The sequence below is a fragment of the Armigeres subalbatus genome, chromosome 2 (assembly GCF_024139115.2).
Source record: "Armigeres subalbatus isolate Guangzhou_Male chromosome 2, GZ_Asu_2, whole genome shotgun sequence".
In the NCBI taxonomy this organism is placed as follows: domain Eukaryota; kingdom Metazoa; phylum Arthropoda; class Insecta; order Diptera; family Culicidae; genus Armigeres; species Armigeres subalbatus.
In genome coordinates this window covers 274,200,389-274,222,017 of record NC_085140.1, presented here as the reverse complement: position 1 = coordinate 274,222,017, position 21,629 = coordinate 274,200,389, and the positions used below count along the sequence as shown (strand labels likewise).

At 39.1% G+C, this 21,629-nt stretch overlaps 1 protein-coding gene and 1 long non-coding RNA gene across 2 annotated transcripts in view; one reads left to right on the top strand and one right to left on the bottom strand.

The window, feature by feature from the left end:
• LOC134212262 (uncharacterized) overlaps positions 1-18,711 on the top strand; it is a 130,927-nt gene extending 112,216 nt beyond the window's left edge. The window contains exon 2 of the mRNA XM_062689962.1: positions 17,281-18,711. Within this exon, the coding sequence (XP_062545946.1) occupies positions 17,281-18,162 (882 nt within the window). The 3' untranslated portion in view covers positions 18,163-18,711. The remainder of the gene's footprint in view (positions 1-17,280) is intronic.
• LOC134216371 (uncharacterized) lies at positions 10,693-11,239 on the bottom strand. Its single transcript, XR_009980638.1, has 2 exons — positions 11,127-11,239; positions 10,693-11,038 (listed from the first exon to the last, which is right to left on the bottom strand). It is a non-coding gene; the product is annotated as an uncharacterized LOC134216371 (long non-coding RNA).
• Positions 18,712-21,629: the final 2,918 nt, after the last annotated feature.

Below are 21,629 nucleotides of genomic sequence, written 5' to 3'. Positions count from 1 at the left end.
CCTCCAAGAAAGCCACCATGGACTAATGCTGCTCTACGTAATCTCAAACGGGCACGCGCTAGAGCACTCCGTGCTCTTACTAATCGTCGTTGTGCTATAACCAAAAGAAACTTCACTTTCGCTAGCAATTGTTATCGCCGCTACACGCTAAAAATGAACTACTCAAAATTGAGTCGAATCCGACTCATTTTCATTAAAAACGGGACAACTCAAAATTTGAGTAAAAGATACTACTTCAATAAAATGATGATTGCACTTAAACTAGGAGTCTGTTTGTCGTAAAATGCACTTAGATAGATAGATAAACTTGATTCGCATCTGTCGTATTAAAAATTGATGGAAGGCCAAGCTTAACTTTCGCGAAATCAGCATTTTATTGAAGTAGTATCTTTTACTTAAATTTTGAGTTGTCTCGTTTTTAATGAAAATGAGTCGGATTCGACTCAATTTTGAGTAGTTCATTTTTAGCGTGTATAACATGCAACTTTACAAGCAGTATGTGTGTCGCACGCAGCAGAGTCTTCGACGTCACCCTAAGAGGTTTTGGGCGTTCGTAAATAGCAAGAGGAAGGAATTCGGTCTGCCGTCAAGATTATTCCTGGACAACGATGTTGCATTGAATGCTGAGGATAAATGCAACCTTTTTGCTGAGCACTTCTCGTCCGTGTTCTCCGTTACCTCACCGTCTCAAGCCGAAATTGTAAGCGCAATTAGAGATGCACCTGAAAACGTCATTGGCATGGATGTTTTTAGCATCGAGCCTCAAATGGTAGTATCGGCCATTAATAGAATCAAATCGTCCTTCTCTGCTGGCCCAAGCATCATTCCTTCGGCAGTATCCAGTATTTTGCGGTCGGTAATGGCGGTGTGAGTTCCCTCCAGTCTGACATTCAAGAGGTGGAAAACATTGGAACTCATCTAGTTTGCATGGATGGATTAAAATTTGATAATAAACGTCAGCTATCATGAGAAAGAACAAGGATTTCCATTTGGATTTGTTCTTATATTTATAAATGCTTCAATTATCTACATATTTTCTCATTTTCAGGCGAACGACAAGCCAAACAAGAAATGCTTTGAAGACAACTTCTGTATAATTTTCTCAAGATATTTTTTCTCTATTTTCTTGCATGAAGGAGCAACCGGTACAACCTTGAATTCAACCAATATTACTCATTTCCATCGCAAATTAGTGTGCTTATCGTAAATTAAAAAGTATTTCATTAGGTATGTCAAAAAATATTTTATATATAATTATGCATTCTTGGAAAAAATATTAGACTAATTCTATTAGCAGAGTATCTTGATGTTGCTCGAATTAAGTAAGCACAGTCGTCCAATTGAATACAGTAAGAATGATGGTGGATTTTAATGAATTTGTGTTTCAGTGGGCTCTAAAGTCTTCTGAAACATTCACCATTCGCTGCATAACTTTGCAGTTAATATTTTCAAGTTACAAAATCAGTACATTTACATATTTAATTATATTCAGATGACAACCTAATAGTCACCTAGTTGGAACTTTCTTATAATCCACATTAAACCTTACTGCGGAAGTGTTTCCCGGTTTTGTGACCGGCGTTCGCATGAATATATTTCAGATGTTCTACAAAGTCCTTGGAGCCTCATCCAAAGATCTAGGGAAAAATATTCAGGAGTCGTTCATTAAGCGGTTCTTATTTGGTTCTTACATCATCTTGGTTTGGCCTATTTTATGCCTGAAAATGAGAAAATATGGATGAAATTCGTTTAACCAAAATCAAATCCCGTTGGAAATGCTTGTTTTCGTTCAAAGTAGTTGACGTTTGTTGTTATTCAAATTTTTCATTATCCATTGCAAACTAGATGAGTTCCAATGTTTTCTACCTCTTGAACGTCAAACTGTAGGGAACTCACGCCGCCATTACTGAGCGCAAAATACTGGATTAAAAAAATGTTCTGACATCTTGGCTATCCCTCTGAGCATACTATTCAACCTATCACTCCGACAGCAAAAATTTCCAACTCATTGGAAATGCTCTACAATGTTTTCAAAAAAGGTGACAAATGTGACGTAAGAAATTATCGGGGAATTACTGCACTTGGTATTGAATCGAAAGTGTTTGAATCGATTATTTACGAGAGGTTATTTGCCTGCTGTAAGAATTATATCAGTCCGTGTCAACATGGTTTCTTTCCTGGTCGGTCTGTGGAAACGAATCTCGTAAGCTTTACATCGTTCTGTATGGACAACATGAGCAAAAAGCTTCAAGTCGATGCCGTGTATACAGATCTGAAAGCAGCGTTTGATAAAGTTAATCATGATATACTGCTCGCTAAATTGGAAAAATTGGATGCTCTTTAGCTTTCTGCAATTGGCTTAAATCCTACCTTGTGCAACGTCAAGTTACCGTCATCATAGGAAACCACTCATCTCACTGTTTCTCGAACGGCTCGGGTGTCCCCCAAGGAAGTACGCTGGGCCCATTGCTGTTTTCGCTCTTCGTGAATGATGTTACCTTCATATTACAACGCGGGGGCTTGCTGCTGTTTGCGGACGATCTCAAAATGTATCTCGTTGTTCGAAAATTGGCGGACTGCCAAGAACTGCAGAAGCTTCTGGACATCTTCAAGGATTGGTGCGATCGGAATATGATGGTTCTTGCTGTTTCCAAGTGCTACGTCATTAGCTTTCACCGGACAGTCGATACTTTGGTTTTCGATTACAATATTGCAGGAACTACTCTTCAACGCGTTGACCATGTTAAAGATCTTGGTGTCCTATTGGATGACAAGCTAACTTACAGTCATCATCTAACAACTACCATTGATAAAGCAAATCGTCCGCTCGGGTTCATTTTCAAAATTTCCAGTGAATTCCGTGATCCTCTGTGCTTTAAATCACTTTACTGCTCGTTAGTACGCTCTCAACTGGAATTTGCTTGATCATGTTATTCATTACGGAATAACCTGATTGCCGGAGAGTTATGAATTATCTCCCAATTTCAAGCCTGTACGGTGGGCCTGGCCGTTTTAATATTTCCATCATATTATGATATTAAAGCCTGTCCACGTTAAATTTCGGACACTTGGATAATGTCCACGTGATTTATCGTCATTTCATGAATTTACACGAGAGCTAAAACATGCTGAAAGCATCACATGAAGTGTAGAGATTCATTTGTTATGAAAATGGATCGTGCCAGTGGTTTGTGACATTTTTGAAAATTTGCATTGATAGATGGGTGTCCGAGATTTAACGTGGACAGGCTTTATTAATACTGCAAATATTAATGCTGACAAGAAAATGATCAGAAATACAACCGACATTTCCAGGATGCTTTTCAATACTGGGTGTGCATGTGCTAAGACAAGACAAGACAAGACAATTGTACACCTGACAAGCGTTTGTCAGATTATCTTATTATTTATTTTCACGGGGTGGCCTGTGCAGTACATAACAGTCTTCTCCATTCAGGTCGGTCTAAGATTCCACGTCGCCAACCACGCAGTCTGCACAGGGTTCACAAATCGTCTTCCACCTGATCGATTAACTTTGTTCGTTGCACACCTCCCCTTCTTGTTTCCGTCGGATGGTTATCGAGAAGCCTTTTTACCGGATTAGTGTCCGACATTCTGGCTACGTGACCGCACCACCGCAGTCGTCCGATTTTCGTGGTGTGAACGATGGATGGTTCTTCCAAAAAAACATCTGATGCAACTCGTGGTTCATTGGCCTCCTCCACGTACCGTCCGCCATATGCACCCCATCCTGCATTTTCCTTTCGAAAACTCCAAGTGCGCGTTGGACCTCCACGACCACCGTCCAAATTTCGTGCCGTAGAGAACTACCCGTCTAATGAGCGTTTTGTAGATAGACAGTTTGGTACGGCGGCGAACTCTATTCGGTCGAAGCGCCTTGCGGAGTCCAAAGTACGTACGATTTCCTGTCACGATGTGTCTCCAAAATTTTTCTGCTAGTATCGTTATCGGAGGTCACCAGTGAGCCCACGAATTTTCCAACCATCTCGATTTTGTCACCACCGATACAAAATCTTGGTGAATGGCTAACACTGTCCTCTCTTGAGCCTTTTTCCTATCACGTACTTTGTCTTCGTCTTCGTCGTATTAATGACTAGTCCGAACCGCTTTGCTTCCCTCTTCAGTTTGATGTAGGCTTCTTCCATCTTCTCAAAGTTACGTGCCGTAATATCAGTATCGTCGGCGAAACCATGCCCAGGGTGTCGAAAAAGTTTCCAATCCGAAAACATTCTAGACCGAGCCGAGAATCGAACTCGCCATCTCTGCATCCGAGATCTTCGCCCTTGCTGGAGACCCCCCCCAACCATGATCCTTTATTCGTCGCCCATGTTCTTGCTGATTGTATCGAGCCGTATTATCTTCTTTGTCGTTCGTAATTATTGTTTTTAAAGGCGGCTTATTGCTTTTTGCCGGCACTCACCCGCGACTACGGTGAAAAAAAGAGCTCAATTTTGGCTTCTTCCAAGGAGAAGCACACGTTGGGTCAATACAGCTATCTTTGTTTTTATTATCTTCTATGAAAGAGAGTGAGAAAACTACCTACTACAGTGTCGACCCGATTTTGTCATTCCACGATTTAGTCTACCCCCGATTTTATCACGTCACCAGTGAGCCCACGAATTTTCCAACCATCTCGATTTTGTCACCACCGATACAAAATCTTGGTGAATGGCTAACACTGTCCTCTCTTGAGCCTTCCTATCATGTACTTTGTCTTCGTCTTCGTCGTATTAATGACTAGTCCGAACCGCTTTGCTTCCCTCTTCAGTTTGATGTAGGCTTCTTCCATCTTCTCAAAGTTACGTGCCGTAATATCAGTATCGTCGGCGAAACCATGCCCAGGGTGTCGAAAAAGTTTCCAATCCGAAAACATTCTAGACCGAGCCGAGAATCGAACTCGCCATCTCTGCATCCGAGATCTTCGCCCTTGCTGGAGACTCCCCCCAACCATGATCCTTTATTCGTCGCCCATGTTCTTGCTGATTGTATCGAGCCGTATTATCTTCTTTGTCGTTCGTAATTATTGTTTTTAAAGGCGGCTTATTGCTTTTTGCCGGCACTCACCCGCGACTACGGTGAAAAAAAGAGCTCAATTTTGGCTTCTTCCACGGAGAAGCACACGTTGGGTCAATACAGCTATCTTTGTTTTTATTATCTTCTATGAAAGAGAGTGAGAAAACTACCTACTACAGTGTCGACCCGATTTTGTCATTCCACGATTTAGTCTACCCCCGATTTTATCACGTTTTCGAGCCGATTTTGTCACCCCAAAAAAATGTGAAAATTTAAGTCGTTCTTTTTATTTTCGTGAATAATACCGCAAACAACAATGATTTTAATGAAATAACTTTCACCGCCTTTGATTTATTATGAATAACTTCTGAGTATCTGTAAAGGATTCCGTAAGCGTTTTGGACAAGAAGATACGAGTTCCGTTCACGTATTTTGCCTTTCTAAAACGTAAACTGATTCATATTTAGAGTAGAGTGGGGCAGGAGTACGCACTTAGTTTTCAATCGAACATGGTGACCTTATGAAACAAGCTTCTGCTTATCAAATGGTCGGAGTTCAGCCAAATCGCACCAAGCGCCTATGAAAAATTACCCATTTTTCTGCTCAAACTTTCGTTTAGCTGATTAGGTTTAGGTCGCAAATCGTATCGGATATCCCTCAATTACATAACTGAGGATATCCTACTGCAAACGTACGCCTAAATTGATATGAACCTGTTTTCGTTGTCATTTTACTAACAAAATATCACAAGTCAGTCGAAAATCCGCTTGGTGCGGTTTGGCTGAACCCCGACCAAATCAATGTCGACGATTCGTATACTCTTCCTTTATGTTACCCAGTGGAAAAAATAATGGATATAATTAAATTCGTTTTAGCAGAACCCTTATTGCAAGACACTCAAAAAACGCACTCTTACCGCACTCTTACTCTCACCGGTGGGGTAAGAGTGCGCATTGGGTGGGGTAAGAGTACGCACTTTTCTAATCATTTGTTTTAAGTATTTATTAACACAAAAATGATCTAATAACATTAAATTGATGTTTACTGAAAGTATATTGTGGAATGTTTAAAGATTACGTAACATTGAAAGAGGAAGGGGGTCCTAGAAATATGAACTTTCATACGAAAAGAACATTGTTTTTTTAAATACCAAAAAACTATGGAGGTAAAAATATATCAGGTTTTTCGTGGCGTAAACAAAGGAATTTTTCTTAAAGAAAATTCAATAATTACGTAACGCAAAATTTGGCCATTTCATCACCCCTTGCCCCTATCTTACAATTTTTAATTACTATGTGTGAAACTTGATTATGCATATGTACAACATGTGATAGATTTAGTTCGGAAAAGGTATTGGAGGGTAACCGCTCCTTCGGTGGGCTTTGATCCCATGACCCCAGTTCGCATGACAAGTGCTTTCCCTACTAAGCTACGAAGGACCTCCGTCGTCTACCGCAGCTTACTGATGAAACCAAATTCCTAGCACCAGGTACCAGCCGATCTCTCGCAATACATTTTCAGAACTAACTCTCTCAAGTAGGATGAGTATTTAGTATTGTCCTGCTCCTACACAATTGCTTCATCAGCAACGGCGCTCAATGAAGTAGGGTTGTGTGAGGTTGCGCCAATTTGGTCGTCAGATCCCAACCCGACCACACAAGCGAAGAGAGATCGCCACTCGAGTTCAGTACATTCAAAGTTAATTGACTATATGCCGGGTATTAAGCCACCCGGTGTGGAAATTAATTACTATGTCTGAAACTTGATTATGCATATGTACAACATGTGATAGATTTAGTTCGGAAAAGGTATTGGAGGGTAACCGCCCCTTCGGTGGGCTTTGATCCCACGACCCCAGTTCGCATGACAGGTGCTTTCCCTACTAAGCTACGAAGGACCTCCGTCGTCCACCGCAGCTTAGCGAGTACTGATGAAACCAAATTCCCAGCACCAGGTACCAGTCGATCTCTCGCAATACGCTAGGAAAAGAATGAATTCTGTCATCAAAAGAAAAAGTAGAATCATGAAAAAAAAATTCACAGCGAGGTATGGGATGCAGCTCTCAAAATAATTTTCAAATTTTCAAAATGATATTTATTTTCAAATAATTTATAGCATGAGGTTAGAATTTTGATTATCTACATTATACATTTATTAATTTGATTGTTAATGACAATGAAGTTTTTATTGAAATGATTCCGGAGATGGTAGTACTTTCAATGTTTATTGAATTTATAATCCCGCCTAATAAATCATTTTCAAAAAAATCTCTGTTTGTAATTTTTAAAATTATTTTCAATTCCATTGTTTTCTAAATCTATCACATGTTGTACATATGCATTATCAAGTTTCAGACATCTATATAATAAAAATGAAATGGTCTGTGTTCGTATCATAACTCCTCGGCAATCAGATTATTCAGAAACGAATAACATGATCAACGAAAAGTTTTGAATAAACGAAAGGAAGAAACGGGGACAGCCGTACCAACCATTCTATTTTCAGGGGGTGATTGAAAAGTTGTCGTTGGGAGTGACATTGCTAAGAAGGTTAGTGTCACTCCTTGCTGATCGTACTTCCAGGGATGGGACACAGGTATTTCTCCCATATGTCCTGGTACTTATACCTAGGCTTAAGCGCCATTACTCGCTCTCTGAAACGAGATAAAATAAGGAAAATGTTATAAATCTTAAAACACATTTTTATGTGTACTCAAAGACCATGCTTTTATGTTATTATTTACGTATTATCTGCTATCAAAAAGACTGGTGACACCATGCGACTAGTTTATCTTTGTAACAAACATAACTAACTCAATACTAACACTTGACATTGATCATTCATGTAATTCTGTCACATTCGATCGTTCAAGAAACATGACTTGACAATCAGTAAAGTAGACGATTAACATCTAATAAGCATTTATGTAAGAATTGCAAAAAATATCTGATATACGTATCTGTATCTGTCAAGATACAATTAAGTGGTGGAATTCAATGGGATTGTATTAACTCGTCTTATGACAAGTGAAGACATTTTTTTTTTTTTTTTGTGGAGGTTTACTGGCGGGACTCTGAATAGAGTAGAAACCTCTGCACCAGGCCTTTGATGATACCGTTGCATAATTCCTTTCGAAGCAGTTTGCCAGCCGTACACGGAACATGTCGTCCAAGAAGACGCTGTTGCAACTGAATCAGAGGGAATTACGTTCATAAATAGTCAGACAGGTCTCATGCTAACTAACATCGTTATAGTTTAAAGTCATTTTTGTAATTTTCTTGTCAGAATCAAACTGTTTTGTCAGTTTTTATGCTATTTTGACGTCTATTGTCATTGTACGCGCTCAAAATCGACCGAAGCAGTTTATTCGACTCACATGGAACATGTTGCCAATGCTTCATCGTGGAAACTGAGTCGGAAGTTTTTTTTTATCAAGTATAAGAAAGTGTTCAATCCCCGATTTATAAAAAATGAAGTGTTAATAACTTTTGAAGCAGTTTCCCAGCCGTACAAGGATCATGTCGTCCATTAAGACACTGTTGAACTGGCTTAAAAGACATTACATTTACAACTCTAATAGATACTCTCTCCCATTATCTCATTCCTAATCACATACATTTTTTAAATTCTTTCGTTTATTTTGGAGGCTCAATTGCCGAATCATATATATTGATCTGTACGATGTCATTCTTGTCTTTATGGTCAGAAGGTATGAAGTATGCGTTTCTTGAATTACTTTGTTTGCCTAAGTTATTGGTTCATCCTGAGTCAATACTATCAAACGCAATGTAAGTTATGTCTTGTAAAAAGTGGAAACTGTTCGTTCATTTAATCTTTTTTATTGTTATTCCTTTGTCAAGGTATTACTATTATTATGTTCTAATAAGTAGCTTGATCGTTTCCAAACTAACTGTCATTATCTATCATGTACTAATGATCAGTTATGAGTCAGCTATAGGATTCACTTTTCGGTGGCAAAGTAAAGCTTCATCACGCCTATTCCCTACTATTCGTAAAAATTATCGTGAATGAAGCCGTCATAAGATTGTTCATATACCATCATTATAATGTGTGGTATTTTTTATTATTGCTCTTCGAAGTGAGGCATAACAAAATAAAACTGGCACCACGTTCCTAGTTTTGAAAAAACTTCTACTCAGTGAATCCAGCAGTCAATTCCCTACGAATGTCTTGAATACTTTGTTTTTTAATAAATACCTAGCTAGCTACGACTCATCGTCACAGGGAACGCATCAGAAAAGTATTGCCGAAAAGAAGAGAACTCACATCATTATCACTGATGAAAAAGGCCTCTGCCTGACTGCACTACCATTCAAGGCTCCAAGACACGATGTCCGTTGGATTACATGCATATGCCGTAAATTAGTGCGTCAATGCCAGATATGTAACGCGGTACCAAACAAAAATAGTCAACATGTGATACCACCACGACAGGATATGTCTTTGGTTGCCATATCAGTGCTAATGGCGTAAGCCGACCCACCGCGGCAAGGTAACATATCCGAGGGGAAGGATCTTATGACAAGTGAAGACATTCCACTAAAAAGCTCAAAATAATTTTCTTATCAAAAAATATCTTATAATTTGCCTTAAATTCGATTCCAGAAAGAGAATAATTTGGAAATAAAAAAAAATCTTGCGCCAAAACTAGAATTTTCAACTCAACAAAACAAATTGTTGATTTGAGTACTGAATTGATTACCGATTATACTGCCGCTAACCGCAAGTCGAGCACATCTGTATATGGATGCCATTAACGATATGCGATATTCTTCAAATTAGTAAAAAAAAAATCATGTGAAACAGATAAATTAATATTGCGGATTGAATTCAACAAAAATATTGTGTTCTGAAGTAAAAACTAAAAGGTTCAGCCCAATCGGGTTGTACGCAAAGGTGACGTTGAACTACGTAGCTGTATGTAATGTACAGGTTTTCGACTATTCTGAGATTGAGTGAGCATAACTGGTGATGTATATAATGTTTGGACCAACATTTGAAAATGAGGATAAAAATAAAATTTTCAAATAATCGAGGATGAACAACACTCTCAAGCGTTCACATATCCAAATTACCAAATGATGAAAACTCGCTAGAGAGTAAGAATCATTCGATAATTGTATCTCGATTCGAAGCATTGGTAACAATGCCAAACATTCGATTGAACTTCATTGTTGACATTAAATTGGTATTAATTAGGTTTACATTATTTTGAATGATAATCGATTACACAATTTGAAAAGCACAAGCCTTGCTGATAGTGTATAGCTGCAACCATCACCGACCTGCTACAGAGACTTACCATTCGTCGCTAAGTCACACACTTAATTTATTTCGCCGAGGCCGGTAAAATAAATTGCCGAGAATCCAACAGCCGAGATGTCGTTAATAATTTCGGTAAAAGTTTCGAATGCCGAGCGCTTGGTTATTTTTATTTAGAATCAACTGTCAAATTTTACCGAGCTTATCAGCTATTTTTTGCCGAGAAGTCCTTATTTTTTTACCGAGAAACCTTTAAAACCATTGCTTAGATTTCGGTAAACAATTTATAAAGCAGCGCCTACATTTTGCCGAAAGTCGTCAATTCTTTAGTATTTAATAGTTTTCTTCCTTAATACTAGAATAAAACACTAGAAATATCTCATAACAATACTTATTTTTATTCAATGCTGAAATATGAATTTTTATTGGGTTTCACTTACTCCTCTAGAGATCTAACGAATTTTTCTCCGGTTGTGGAAACTTTGTCCACAGAAAAGATTATTCCCCGGAAAAACATCATAAACTGTTTGTCGCTTGGTGCGCATGGAATGCCAAATACATCAAAGCATTGACAAAACATGCTGAAAGCCCGCACGATGTTATCACCGACAGGCATGTTGACGCTATCCCAGGAAACGAAATGCTGTTCTCCTTCTGTCATGAGATTTCCTCTTATGATCAAAACCGGAACCTCATAACACACAGGAAGTGGGTCATCCAGCTGAAAATAGAATAATCCTAATCAGTGAGTAACCCTAAAACGATTTTAAACTAATTTCTTTTGATTGCCTATCGCTATCGTTGATTACCTTAATCCAGTAAATCAACCCATTCATGGGATTGTCCTCCGAAGATCTTTCGTCACGCACACGTTTTGAACCGCGAGTTGGATTCTTAGCACGGATAATTGCCAACTCTCTCAAGAAATTTGTTACAAATAAAAGTGATAAGAAAATGATTTAGAGCTTTTTGGTGGACTGTCTTCACTTGCCATAAGACGAGTTCGTACTATCCCATTTTATTACACCATATGATTATAACTTGACAGATACGTATTTCGACGTCAACAGTAAGACCATCTTCAATGTACGATACATTGAAGATGGCCTTACTGTTGACGTCGAAATACGTAAATCAAGTGGTGTAATAAAATTTGATAGTACGAACATGTCTTATGACAAAAGGAAATGAAAGTGTTTAAACCTAATTTAATGTGAATCGATAAATTATTACCGTTGGAAATTTCTCGGTACAAATGTTTGTACGACATAAGTATCTTATGCTGCCACGTGTTCCACTGCTCAACAAACTCCACGGTTTGGTTCCACATCCTTCTGAAATCATATTCCACCTAAACGTATTTCAAAATTAGTTTTCGAAGCATACATAATCTACCATCTAAGCCCCTAGTGGTTCATTACAGAAAAACCCATTGCGAAAACTGGGCTGTCAACGGCGTTATTGATAATAATAATTATTCCTTCACGTGAATTGCGTCGGACTTAAGAGCGGAGCAGAATGGATACGTTTGCGTGCGTTTTGACAGCTTTCCTATGGCAAAACTGTCAAAACGCACGCAAACGTATCCATTCTGTTCAGCTCTTTAGCATTTACTCCGGCAGACACCTACGAATCAGCAAAAACGAGCCAAAAAAAGTTTACCAGAACGCATTCACTGCAACAGCGAAGAAGATTCCGAGCCCCTCTACTGGCATCAACAGACGTAAGCAAGAAGCTACCGTCAAACGCCTCCAAGCTTTTCAAGGAAAACGCACGTTTAAGTTAGCATAACGAACTGCACCAGCTAAAAGCCCTGCAATGGTGGACATAAAAAAACTTTCAATGAAAATAAATGCTAATAAATTATTAAGTTGAAAAGCAGGCCAAGTTCTAGTTGGAATGTAGTGCTATGGAAGAAGCTTGCTATGCACTTACGAGATTGACTGATTCACCGAAACCAAGTGCTAAACTGTTAGCAAGTTTTTAATAGTAAATATTATCATACATAGATATTGTAGCACACTAGAGTCGGTTTTTACGCGGAAGATATGGGCCGCGTAAATTAAAACAACGTAAAAACCGCGTAAATCCTGAAGTATGTCTTAAGGAACCGCGGAAATCCAGAATATCGCGTGAAAAAAAATCGCATAAAAAACGATTCCTGTAAAAATAATCGCGTAACAAACGACTTCAGTGTACATCAGGTATGATGCATTGACCCTTCCTTCATCGAATGGTCCAAGAAAATTGAAAATCCATCGAGAAACGGCTGAGATATTAACGATCGAAGTCTATCATATTTGCGTGACGATTTTCAATTTTTTGCAATCGTAAAGTGTACCCCAATATAGAAAAGACAGACGTAGTTCTACGTCAAAAGTTTTAAATGTAGAAAACATTAATAGCTAAATAAATGCAAGTTAGACTAAATTTCGATTATCACCGACGCTTTTCAGGTTATAATTATTATAAACGACACAATGAACCTGTATCTATCCATTTTTTGACGTATGATTAGTGTGTTTAAAAATTATGTAGGTGTGTATGGTTAAACATAATTTAGAAAAGGATCGAGCTTACCGAAGTCGTGAAGTTTGCATCTATGCATATCTTCCCTGTATCAAACCTTTGTAATATTTCCGTTTATACTGTTGCTCCCATCGCTCAGGCTCGTCAGTTCGTTCAGGCGGAATCCTCATCCCTAGATCCAATTGCCCGTCACCGTACATTCAGGAACAACCACAATGTAGCCCACGTGAATGAGATGGATCTGCTGGATCATCCTTTCGAACTGCGTCAACTCTTTTGATGGTATTGTCTTGAGCAACTTCTGTACGAAGGGTAGAGTCCGCTTTCCACAATCGATGAAAATAAGCTGAGTTCATTGGCCAATTTGGATTTTTATTTAAAGAACTGATGAGTGATGGATGGAAAATTTGCATAGGAATTTTTATCATCAGCAACAAAACCCGGAAACGGTTTCACTGCTAGATGGATTCCGATTCGAGTAACGGATGTATTCCGTTAGGTGTCGAAATTGATTCCAGAAAGCATAGGGATCAGAATCAATATGATTACATTATGACCGGTCTCGCTGGCATCTATATCGGGGTCACCACCATAAACGTGCTTTGCCTGGTATCTTCTATGAATGTAGAGCCTGCACTTTAGTTACCACTATATTTTGCATGCTTTTCTAAAATCCAAACTTCAAAAATACAGAAGAAAAAGTTATAAAAAAATATGACGGATGAAAAAACACTTCCGTTTCCAGCCAAGGCTCACTCGATCTATTCTCCATTCGAAAGATAAAGAGATATTTGACAAAATAAATACTTGGAAGGCATGTTAAAATTTAAACCAAATTTGCACTTTTTGTTCAATATTAACATAAATTTTTAGTTTTTGCAGAATGAGCAAACACAATTTCAAAGTAAGTGTGGGAAGACGACCGACATTTTTAATGGCAATTTTAGAAAGTTTAGAATTTTTTCAAATAATTGTAATACAAGTATTGCATCACATACCATGCAATTAATTTAAACTTAGCGTGAAAATTTTCATGAGCTCAAATGGGCAAGAAATGTATGTGAACATGTGAATGTTATGAACAAAGTCATTTTCGAACTCTAAGAGATGAATTTTTCCGCTGCAAAAATTCTTTTACAGCGGTTTGTCTACCTAGGCGTCCACTTGCTGTGGTATAAATTTCACGATGTTTCGTGCAGCGAGTCAAAAATTATTCCAGATGGAAGCTGAAAGGAGAGAAAAAAATCTGCACACCCACGTTGATAATCCTGTTTTCCTTTTTTTCCCGTTTTCCTTTTTCTAATCACATGTCAAAAACTGCAGCATTTTTGTGCGCATCGAGTCAATTCGCTTTGACGAAGCTGCGCTGTTGCCATCTAGTGGAGACGGACGTGTCCGTGAAATCATTGTATTTCAACATGGTTAAGTATAGGAAGTATATTTTAAAATGCTTCTAAAATGTTATTAACAGTAATATATTGAAAACTTTTAAATAAGTAGGATTAGAAATTTGAAAAACTACATGTTAGACTATTTATCTACACATGTTTTTTTAATCAAAATAATTCAATTCTCGTGTTGCTTATTTAAAAGAAAATTAAATTTCTAACCCGAAAAATCGAACTATTTTCAGTTAAAATGTGTTTTAACGTTTTAATTAGCATTTTAAAATTGACGTCCTAATCCCTTGCCGGGTGAAATAGAAACGCATTACCTGGGCCCCATTTTGTTTTCTCGCTTTCGTCAGGGTCAATAATTTATTGAGACATATTCCACCTCTTTGTCTACAGCTGAAGAGGCACTCTTGCAAAGATGTTCGCCCCAAATGTTGTGGGTTCAGCAGGTATTCACATTAATTAAACTAAACGGTGCGCGAAGAATGAATTGTGTTCATTTGCAAATGACCATGAAGGGTGGTCAAATACGCAACACAGCCATTTCAATGGATCTTTCAGAATTTGGTCACCATATCTTGTACTCCAAAATTTAATTTAAATAAAAATAAGAGTCTATGCTCAAAAATGTAAATTAATATGTTTGAAAATTATTATTACAGCTTTCAATAGCGTCCAATATATTTTGATTAAAACGCATGCTAACTTGAGATAATTATAAATATGTGTCAGGGTATCCATTATACGTACGGGGTCCATTAGCGCACAATCCCTATTTATGGAAATTTTGTTTGTTTCCGATGAAAAATTGTATTTTTTTAGGAAAACACTTCTTTTATAATTTTTACGTTTTAAATTGCTAATTTCTCCTGGTGAATGAAGCTATGTCCGATTAGAATCCGGAATAATAAAATCATCTGTATCTCGGTAACGGATTGACGTACAAATAAGGTTAATACATTAAAACAAAGGTAATTTACTGTACTTTGAGGAAACAATTATGATACAAATCATTTTTTTCTGTTTCTAGTGAAACTTCGCACCATCTTCTTTATTCCTCTCATCAAAAGTTGCACACCTCCGAAGTCAACTTCCTTGGCACTTTTGTTCCACATTTTGGTCATCTGAGTTGCGTCCCGAGCTGTTTTTCCACTTTTCTTAAGCTTCGTTTCATTACTGCCCAAAATGTCTCGATGGGCCGGAGCTGTGGGCAGTTGCGTGGATATATTTTATCGATGAAATCTTCGTTATTATCGCGGTACCACTGGATGACTTCCCGGCTGTAGTGGCAACTCGTCAAATCTGGCCAAAACTTCACGGGACCTTTATGGGCTTTATGGAAGGTAATCCGCGGTTTTTGAGACATTCCTCCTTGTACAGCTTCGAGTCCATCGTATTATTAGTCACAAACACTTAGGTCTTTGCTCCACAGCTGCATATCCCTTGCCAAAATCATCTGTTTTTTTGCAAGTTTGTACAAAAAGCAAACTTAAACTTCTCAGGAACTACTCCTCTTGCTGTCGCCATGTAGAATTTTTGGCTAGGAAGCTGTCCAAAATCTATTTTGACGTAGCAGATGAGCAGGATTATCAACGTGGGTGTGTAGATTTTTTTCTCTCCTTTCAGCTTCCATCTGGAATAATTTTTGACTCGCTGCACGAAACATCGTGAAATTTATACCACAGCAAGTGGGCGCCTAGGTAGACAAACTTTTACAGGAATTTTTGCAGCGGTCACTTTCAGTGCCGCTGCAATACAATAAATGATTCCGGATTCTAAATGGACATAGCTTTACATATAAGATATAAGAATCCTGGTTTTTGTAAAATTCTCTTTAGCTAAGAGAGATTTGGTATTTTTTTTAGCAAAATTTTATATTTATTGATTGTTTCCACCCTGATTTTTATATTGGAAAATTACTATTTTTCATGAAAAATTTCTATTTATTAAGGGGAGTTTCTATTTACGTGGTCTAGGATTTCCGAGGGTTCTACATAGCCCATATAAAATTTGGGCTATAATAACATTACCTGCGCGTTATTCCGTCTTGTGTTCATAGTTTCTATTCCAAGCAACTGCTAGCGATCTTCGTAGGATGGCAGAATTAGTACGGACGGCCGTTGCATCGAATAAAATGACGATTAGGGGAAGTGGGGGTAGCACGCCCATAGGGGTTAAAACGCGCCACCCCTGAATAAGGTTAAATATCCCCATTTTGATTATTTTCAATAGTCTATACGATAAAGCAATGAAAAATATTGCCATTGGATACATATATTTCATGATTTTTCTCTAGTTATACATGAAAAACTCGAAAAAACGATTTTTGCGTGTTTTGATGCAATTCTAGCTCGGTGGAATTTAGTCTTTCTGTCGCTGTTATACATTGATAAATTAATAATTGAGCCATGAGCCATGCTGCTTACTTCGTGTTCTTTATGTTCCACACAAAATCGTCGTCAAAAATGGTTTTAAAACGATTTTATGGGCCTTCAAACTTGAGGTCGGTGTGGGGCATTACGCCCATGCTCATTTCTGTATGACCGAAACAGCTGAAACATTCGGTTAATTGCCTTAATGTAGGCAATTAAAATGAAAATCAGTACGATAAGCACATGCGCGTTTTAACCCATCCACTGGCGCATCTCACCCCGCATGGTTTCAAAATCATTTTTTTCGGGTGCTTTTTAAAAATCAAATTTCTGTGCAATAAAATGGACAATTAGATATCTGTTATCGGTAGTCAGTCGCAGATATGCTGTTCTTCAGTATGCGCTGATGAAAACTGGCTGAAATGGTGGTTTTCATTGATAAAAATGGCATTTTCCTTAACGTGGGCGTCCTACCCCCAGTTCCCCTATTTTCATTCATCGTGGATCAAACTCTGTTTGATTACATTCGGCATAGCTTTTGTTTTCCTAGCATTTGTACTTGACACACTCAATAAATACAACATCCTTGTAAAAGCAGTGACTGATCCGCAGAAACCAAAACACTGTAATAACACCACTTTCTCTTTTCTTTCCGGTCTCGTTTGCAGATGAATCTGACGATGAAGGTGCTGTTATTGTTCTCATTCCTGCTGATCCACTCGTCCGGCCACCGGATACAACTGTCCGATTCGATTCTGGACATCATCAACACCCGACACGTGGAGCGGATCATGGCGGAGCGGCGAATGAATTCCACGTCGCGGGACGACAAACGCTACACGATGGTGCAGCAGAACGAGCTGATAGACGACGATGCAACCGAGGACAGCACCGGCGATCTCACGTATCAGACGCCCGAGGTGGCGATCGATTTCGACTTCAACGGGCGGCGGCAGTCCAGTGGAGGTGGCGGCGGCGGCGGTGGCGGTTCGACGGTAACATCATTTACCAACGAAAGCGGCTTTCAGTACCATCCAACGGGATCCGCCCCCAACGCAGATATTTTGGCCGACCTGCAGGCGTACCGGGGAGACAAGTTGCTCAAATCGAGCAAGAATGCCCTGGTGGTGACGCGGAAGGAGTACCTGAAGAAGGACTGGTGCAAGACGGAACCCTTGGTGCAGCGAATCCGGGAGGAGGGATGCCTCAGCCGGACGATCATCAATCGATTTTGCTACGGGCAGTGCAATTCGTTCTACATTCCAAAGTCGCCGAGACGTAGGCGTCACGGTGGCGTCGGCGGCAGCGGCGGGCGAAATGGACACGGCGGTGGCCACGGCCATCACGGGGGCCGCGCGCGGGAGGTCGATCTGGACTTTGAAGACGAAGACCTGACCGGGCCGGCGTTTCGCTCGTGCGCCTTCTGCAAGCCCAAAAAGTTCACCTGGATCACGGTGACGCTGCGGTGTCCCTCGCTGGTGCCCCAACTGCGGCGGAAGCGCATCCAACGCATCAAACAGTGCAAATGCATTGCCGAGCCGTTGAATTAGAGAGCTGTTATTCGTATTCTTATTATTGGTATTATTGGTTCTGTTGTCGACGCTGCCGTTGGTTGGTTGCTGCCGCTGCTGCTTGATGATGATGATGATGCGACGTGAAAGTGTGGGTACCTAATATGTAAATGTGTATTTTTGTGTGGGTGCGGATGATTGAGCGCTCTTTCCGCCTTGCACTTGGCGACCTGGCGAGGAAGCGCGCGCGAAACCAGGAATGAGAGTAGGCTTTATTTTGTTTTAGGTTTTTATTTTTTAATTATATTTAATAGGTCTGTTTTGTTTTAAGTCGTTTTGTTTTTAAGTACATATAGAAATGATGTGTGTGTTTGCAGTTACGATTTCTGACAGTGTCACGTTTTGGCGGTTCATGACGGCACGGTTATTTATTCAACTTTAAAAACGGATCTTAGGACATAGTATTAATTTTTTACAGGGGGTCAGAAAATTAGGATCACAAGTGTTGTGGTTTGATTCAACAGTTTCAAAGTTAAATTCAAATTCAAACGAGTGATGTGTTTATACCAATGTTTGGTGCCACTTTAATTAAATTATTTGCAACAAAGATGAAGTTAATCGACCCCATCTATCCATTATCCCCTTACTGCTTCTATGTTGCTATTATTTCCGCTCTTCCACTCAAATCACCTTCATGATTATTCAACTGTCATCTTGAATCTCGGGTGCCGGGGTGTTCTGTCGGTGTTTGGATGCTTTCATCCCACGTGGCGTTGTCGACCGTTTGTTGAAGAACAACGTGGTGAAGTGTAAATTAATGGTAATTTTTGCTTGCTCGACTGTGCGCAGTACATGCTGTGGTTGTTTTCTTTTTTGTATTACGTAGCTGTGGGTACCCTGTGGTTGCGTGTGGAAGCTGTTTATGCGCAACTCAGTAATGGGAGCATTTTTTATAGAATTGAACTTGATGAATATTTTCTAATGGGTAGACTGAACAAAACTGATGAACTCACTTAGCGGAGTTGGTACCCCTTTTCATACATGGGCATAAGTGACAAAAAGCAAATAGAATTATCAAAAATGCGAAGCCTTTTCCCTGAAAAGCACAAACAGACCGTGCACAAATTGTGCATTATTTCCAATAATCTTCTTCTTCTTCTTCTTCTTCTTCTTCTTATTGGCATTACATCCCCACACTGGGACAGAGCCGCCTCGCAGCTTAGTGTTCATTAAGCACTTCCACAGTTATCAACTGCGAGGTTTCTAAGCCAAGTTACCATTTTTGCATTCGTATATCATGAGGCTAACACGATGATACTTTTATGCCCAGGGAAGTCGAGACAATTTCCAATCCGAAAATTGCCTAGACCGGCACCGGGAATCGAACCCAGTCACCCTCAGCATGGTCTTGCTTTGTAGCTGCGCGTCTTACCGCACGGCTAAGGAGGGCCCCAATTTCCAATAATCACTTAGTCAAATGGCGAAAATATAATACATATTATAATCATCGGAGCAGTTTGTAATGCGATTTGGAAGTATTGTCATGAATTTTTGTTGCGTTACAAGAAGAAATTTGAACATAAAGTTTCAAGCTTTTCCCGTAAAAATGGTTCTTCCGTTGAAGTTGTGGAAAAAAACTGAGAACAACGAAGAATAAAGTCGTCAGAACAAGATGCAAAATGCACTTTCAGGAAGCAGAAAAGGAAAAAAAAGTGAATAACAAGCCGCGCATGTCAAAACACGGACCCATAAGTTATACGACTTTTGTGCGGAAGATCGTTATACAAGGCTATAGATGAGGAACCACGAGTGAAATTTGATTAGAAGATGCTTCCACGGGAACAGTTCTACACGATCCATGCTGATAAAGTTTTGACGATGCTGGTAAGTCAGCCCGAGTAGCACAGCTTAAACCAGTGCACAATGGTCGGAAAAAGACGAAATTTGGCCAAAACTAATTCCAACACTTTTTCACTAAATTATCTTATCTGGACCCCATATAGAGGGCATTGAATGTTTTAAAGTAACATTTGGCCTATTTTAGGGGATGTTAGGGCTGTGCCTACCAAAAAATTAAATTCAAGGAAAATATTTTTTGTTCATTTTATTTATGAAATTTTTGGACATTCGAAGAAAATGGTTTTTAGATATACAAAATACAAGCGAAACAGTTATTGAATAATTTTGGAATATTTTTTAAATGCAGCAGAATTGCTAAAACTGAAAATTTTATTATATTGATCTAACAACGAAATGTTGGACACATTCCGATTCAAATCGGAGTATTTTGGCGAGACATCAAGGGGTTCAAAGGCATGGAAAGCCGACTGCTGAATATTAATCGATCAATTTAGATAATGTATGTCTGTATGTATTAGGGGCCCTCCTTAACCGTGCGGTAAGACGCGCGGCTACAAAGCAAGACCATGCTGAGGATGGCTGGGTTCGATTCCCACTGCCGGTCTAGGCAATTTTTGGATTGGAAATTGTTTCGACTTCCCTGGGCATAAAAGTATTATCGTGCTAGCCACATGATATACGAATGCAAAAATGGTAACCTGGCTTAGAAATCTCGCAGTTAAAAACTGTGGAAGTGCTTAATGAATACTAAGCTGCGAGGCGGCTCTGTCCCAGTGTGGGGATGTAATGCCAATTAGAAGAAGAAGAAGAAGAAGAATGTCTGTATGTATGTGTATATACACTGTGTATTGATGTGTGTAGTTTTGTTCACGGAGGGGTCTCCAGTAGCCTTGCGTGCAAAGGCGTAGGATTGCCAATCCGGAGATGGCGATTTCGATTCTCGGTCCGGTCTAGAATGTTTTCGGGCTGGGAACATTCTCGACACCCTGGGCATATTGAATCCATTGTACTTGCCACACACCAAGGGGGTACCTTGGACAAAAATGCATAATGGCGGATTTATTACAATCTTTTTTTAACCAGTTCATTTATTTGGTAGGCTCAGTCGTGTGTGACACTTTGTGGAGCCGCAATTCTCAAGTATGATATTTTTTACATGGTATATCATCTTATCTTAACAATTAGTTGGGAGGGGACATAGACCATAATACTCGTGGCGACTCAAGGTTAAACATTACTTAATACAGAATGGACGGGGTAGGGATTTGGGTTTAGGTTATTTCAGCTGCTCATCCGGGCGTTTGACGTTGAAAATGGAGGAGTGTTATATATTAATGTATCAATAAACCTCTTGAATTATGAAATAAAAAGTATGACAATTGAAACAAATTCACTATAATATTGAAAATATAATTACAACAAGTGATATGATATGAAAATATGCTTATTTTTCGGATTTGTTTCAAAGAAACAATTGATTTTAATTGAGGAACAGATAGAAGCATGTACCACAAAACCTTCCCAGAAAAGCAAAAACGTAAAAATTTGGAGGGATTTCAAAAATTTCTTTAGTGGAAGCTAGATAATAAATGTGAGAATGTTTTGATATACTAATAGACCACTTATATGCATGTATGTGTGCGTAT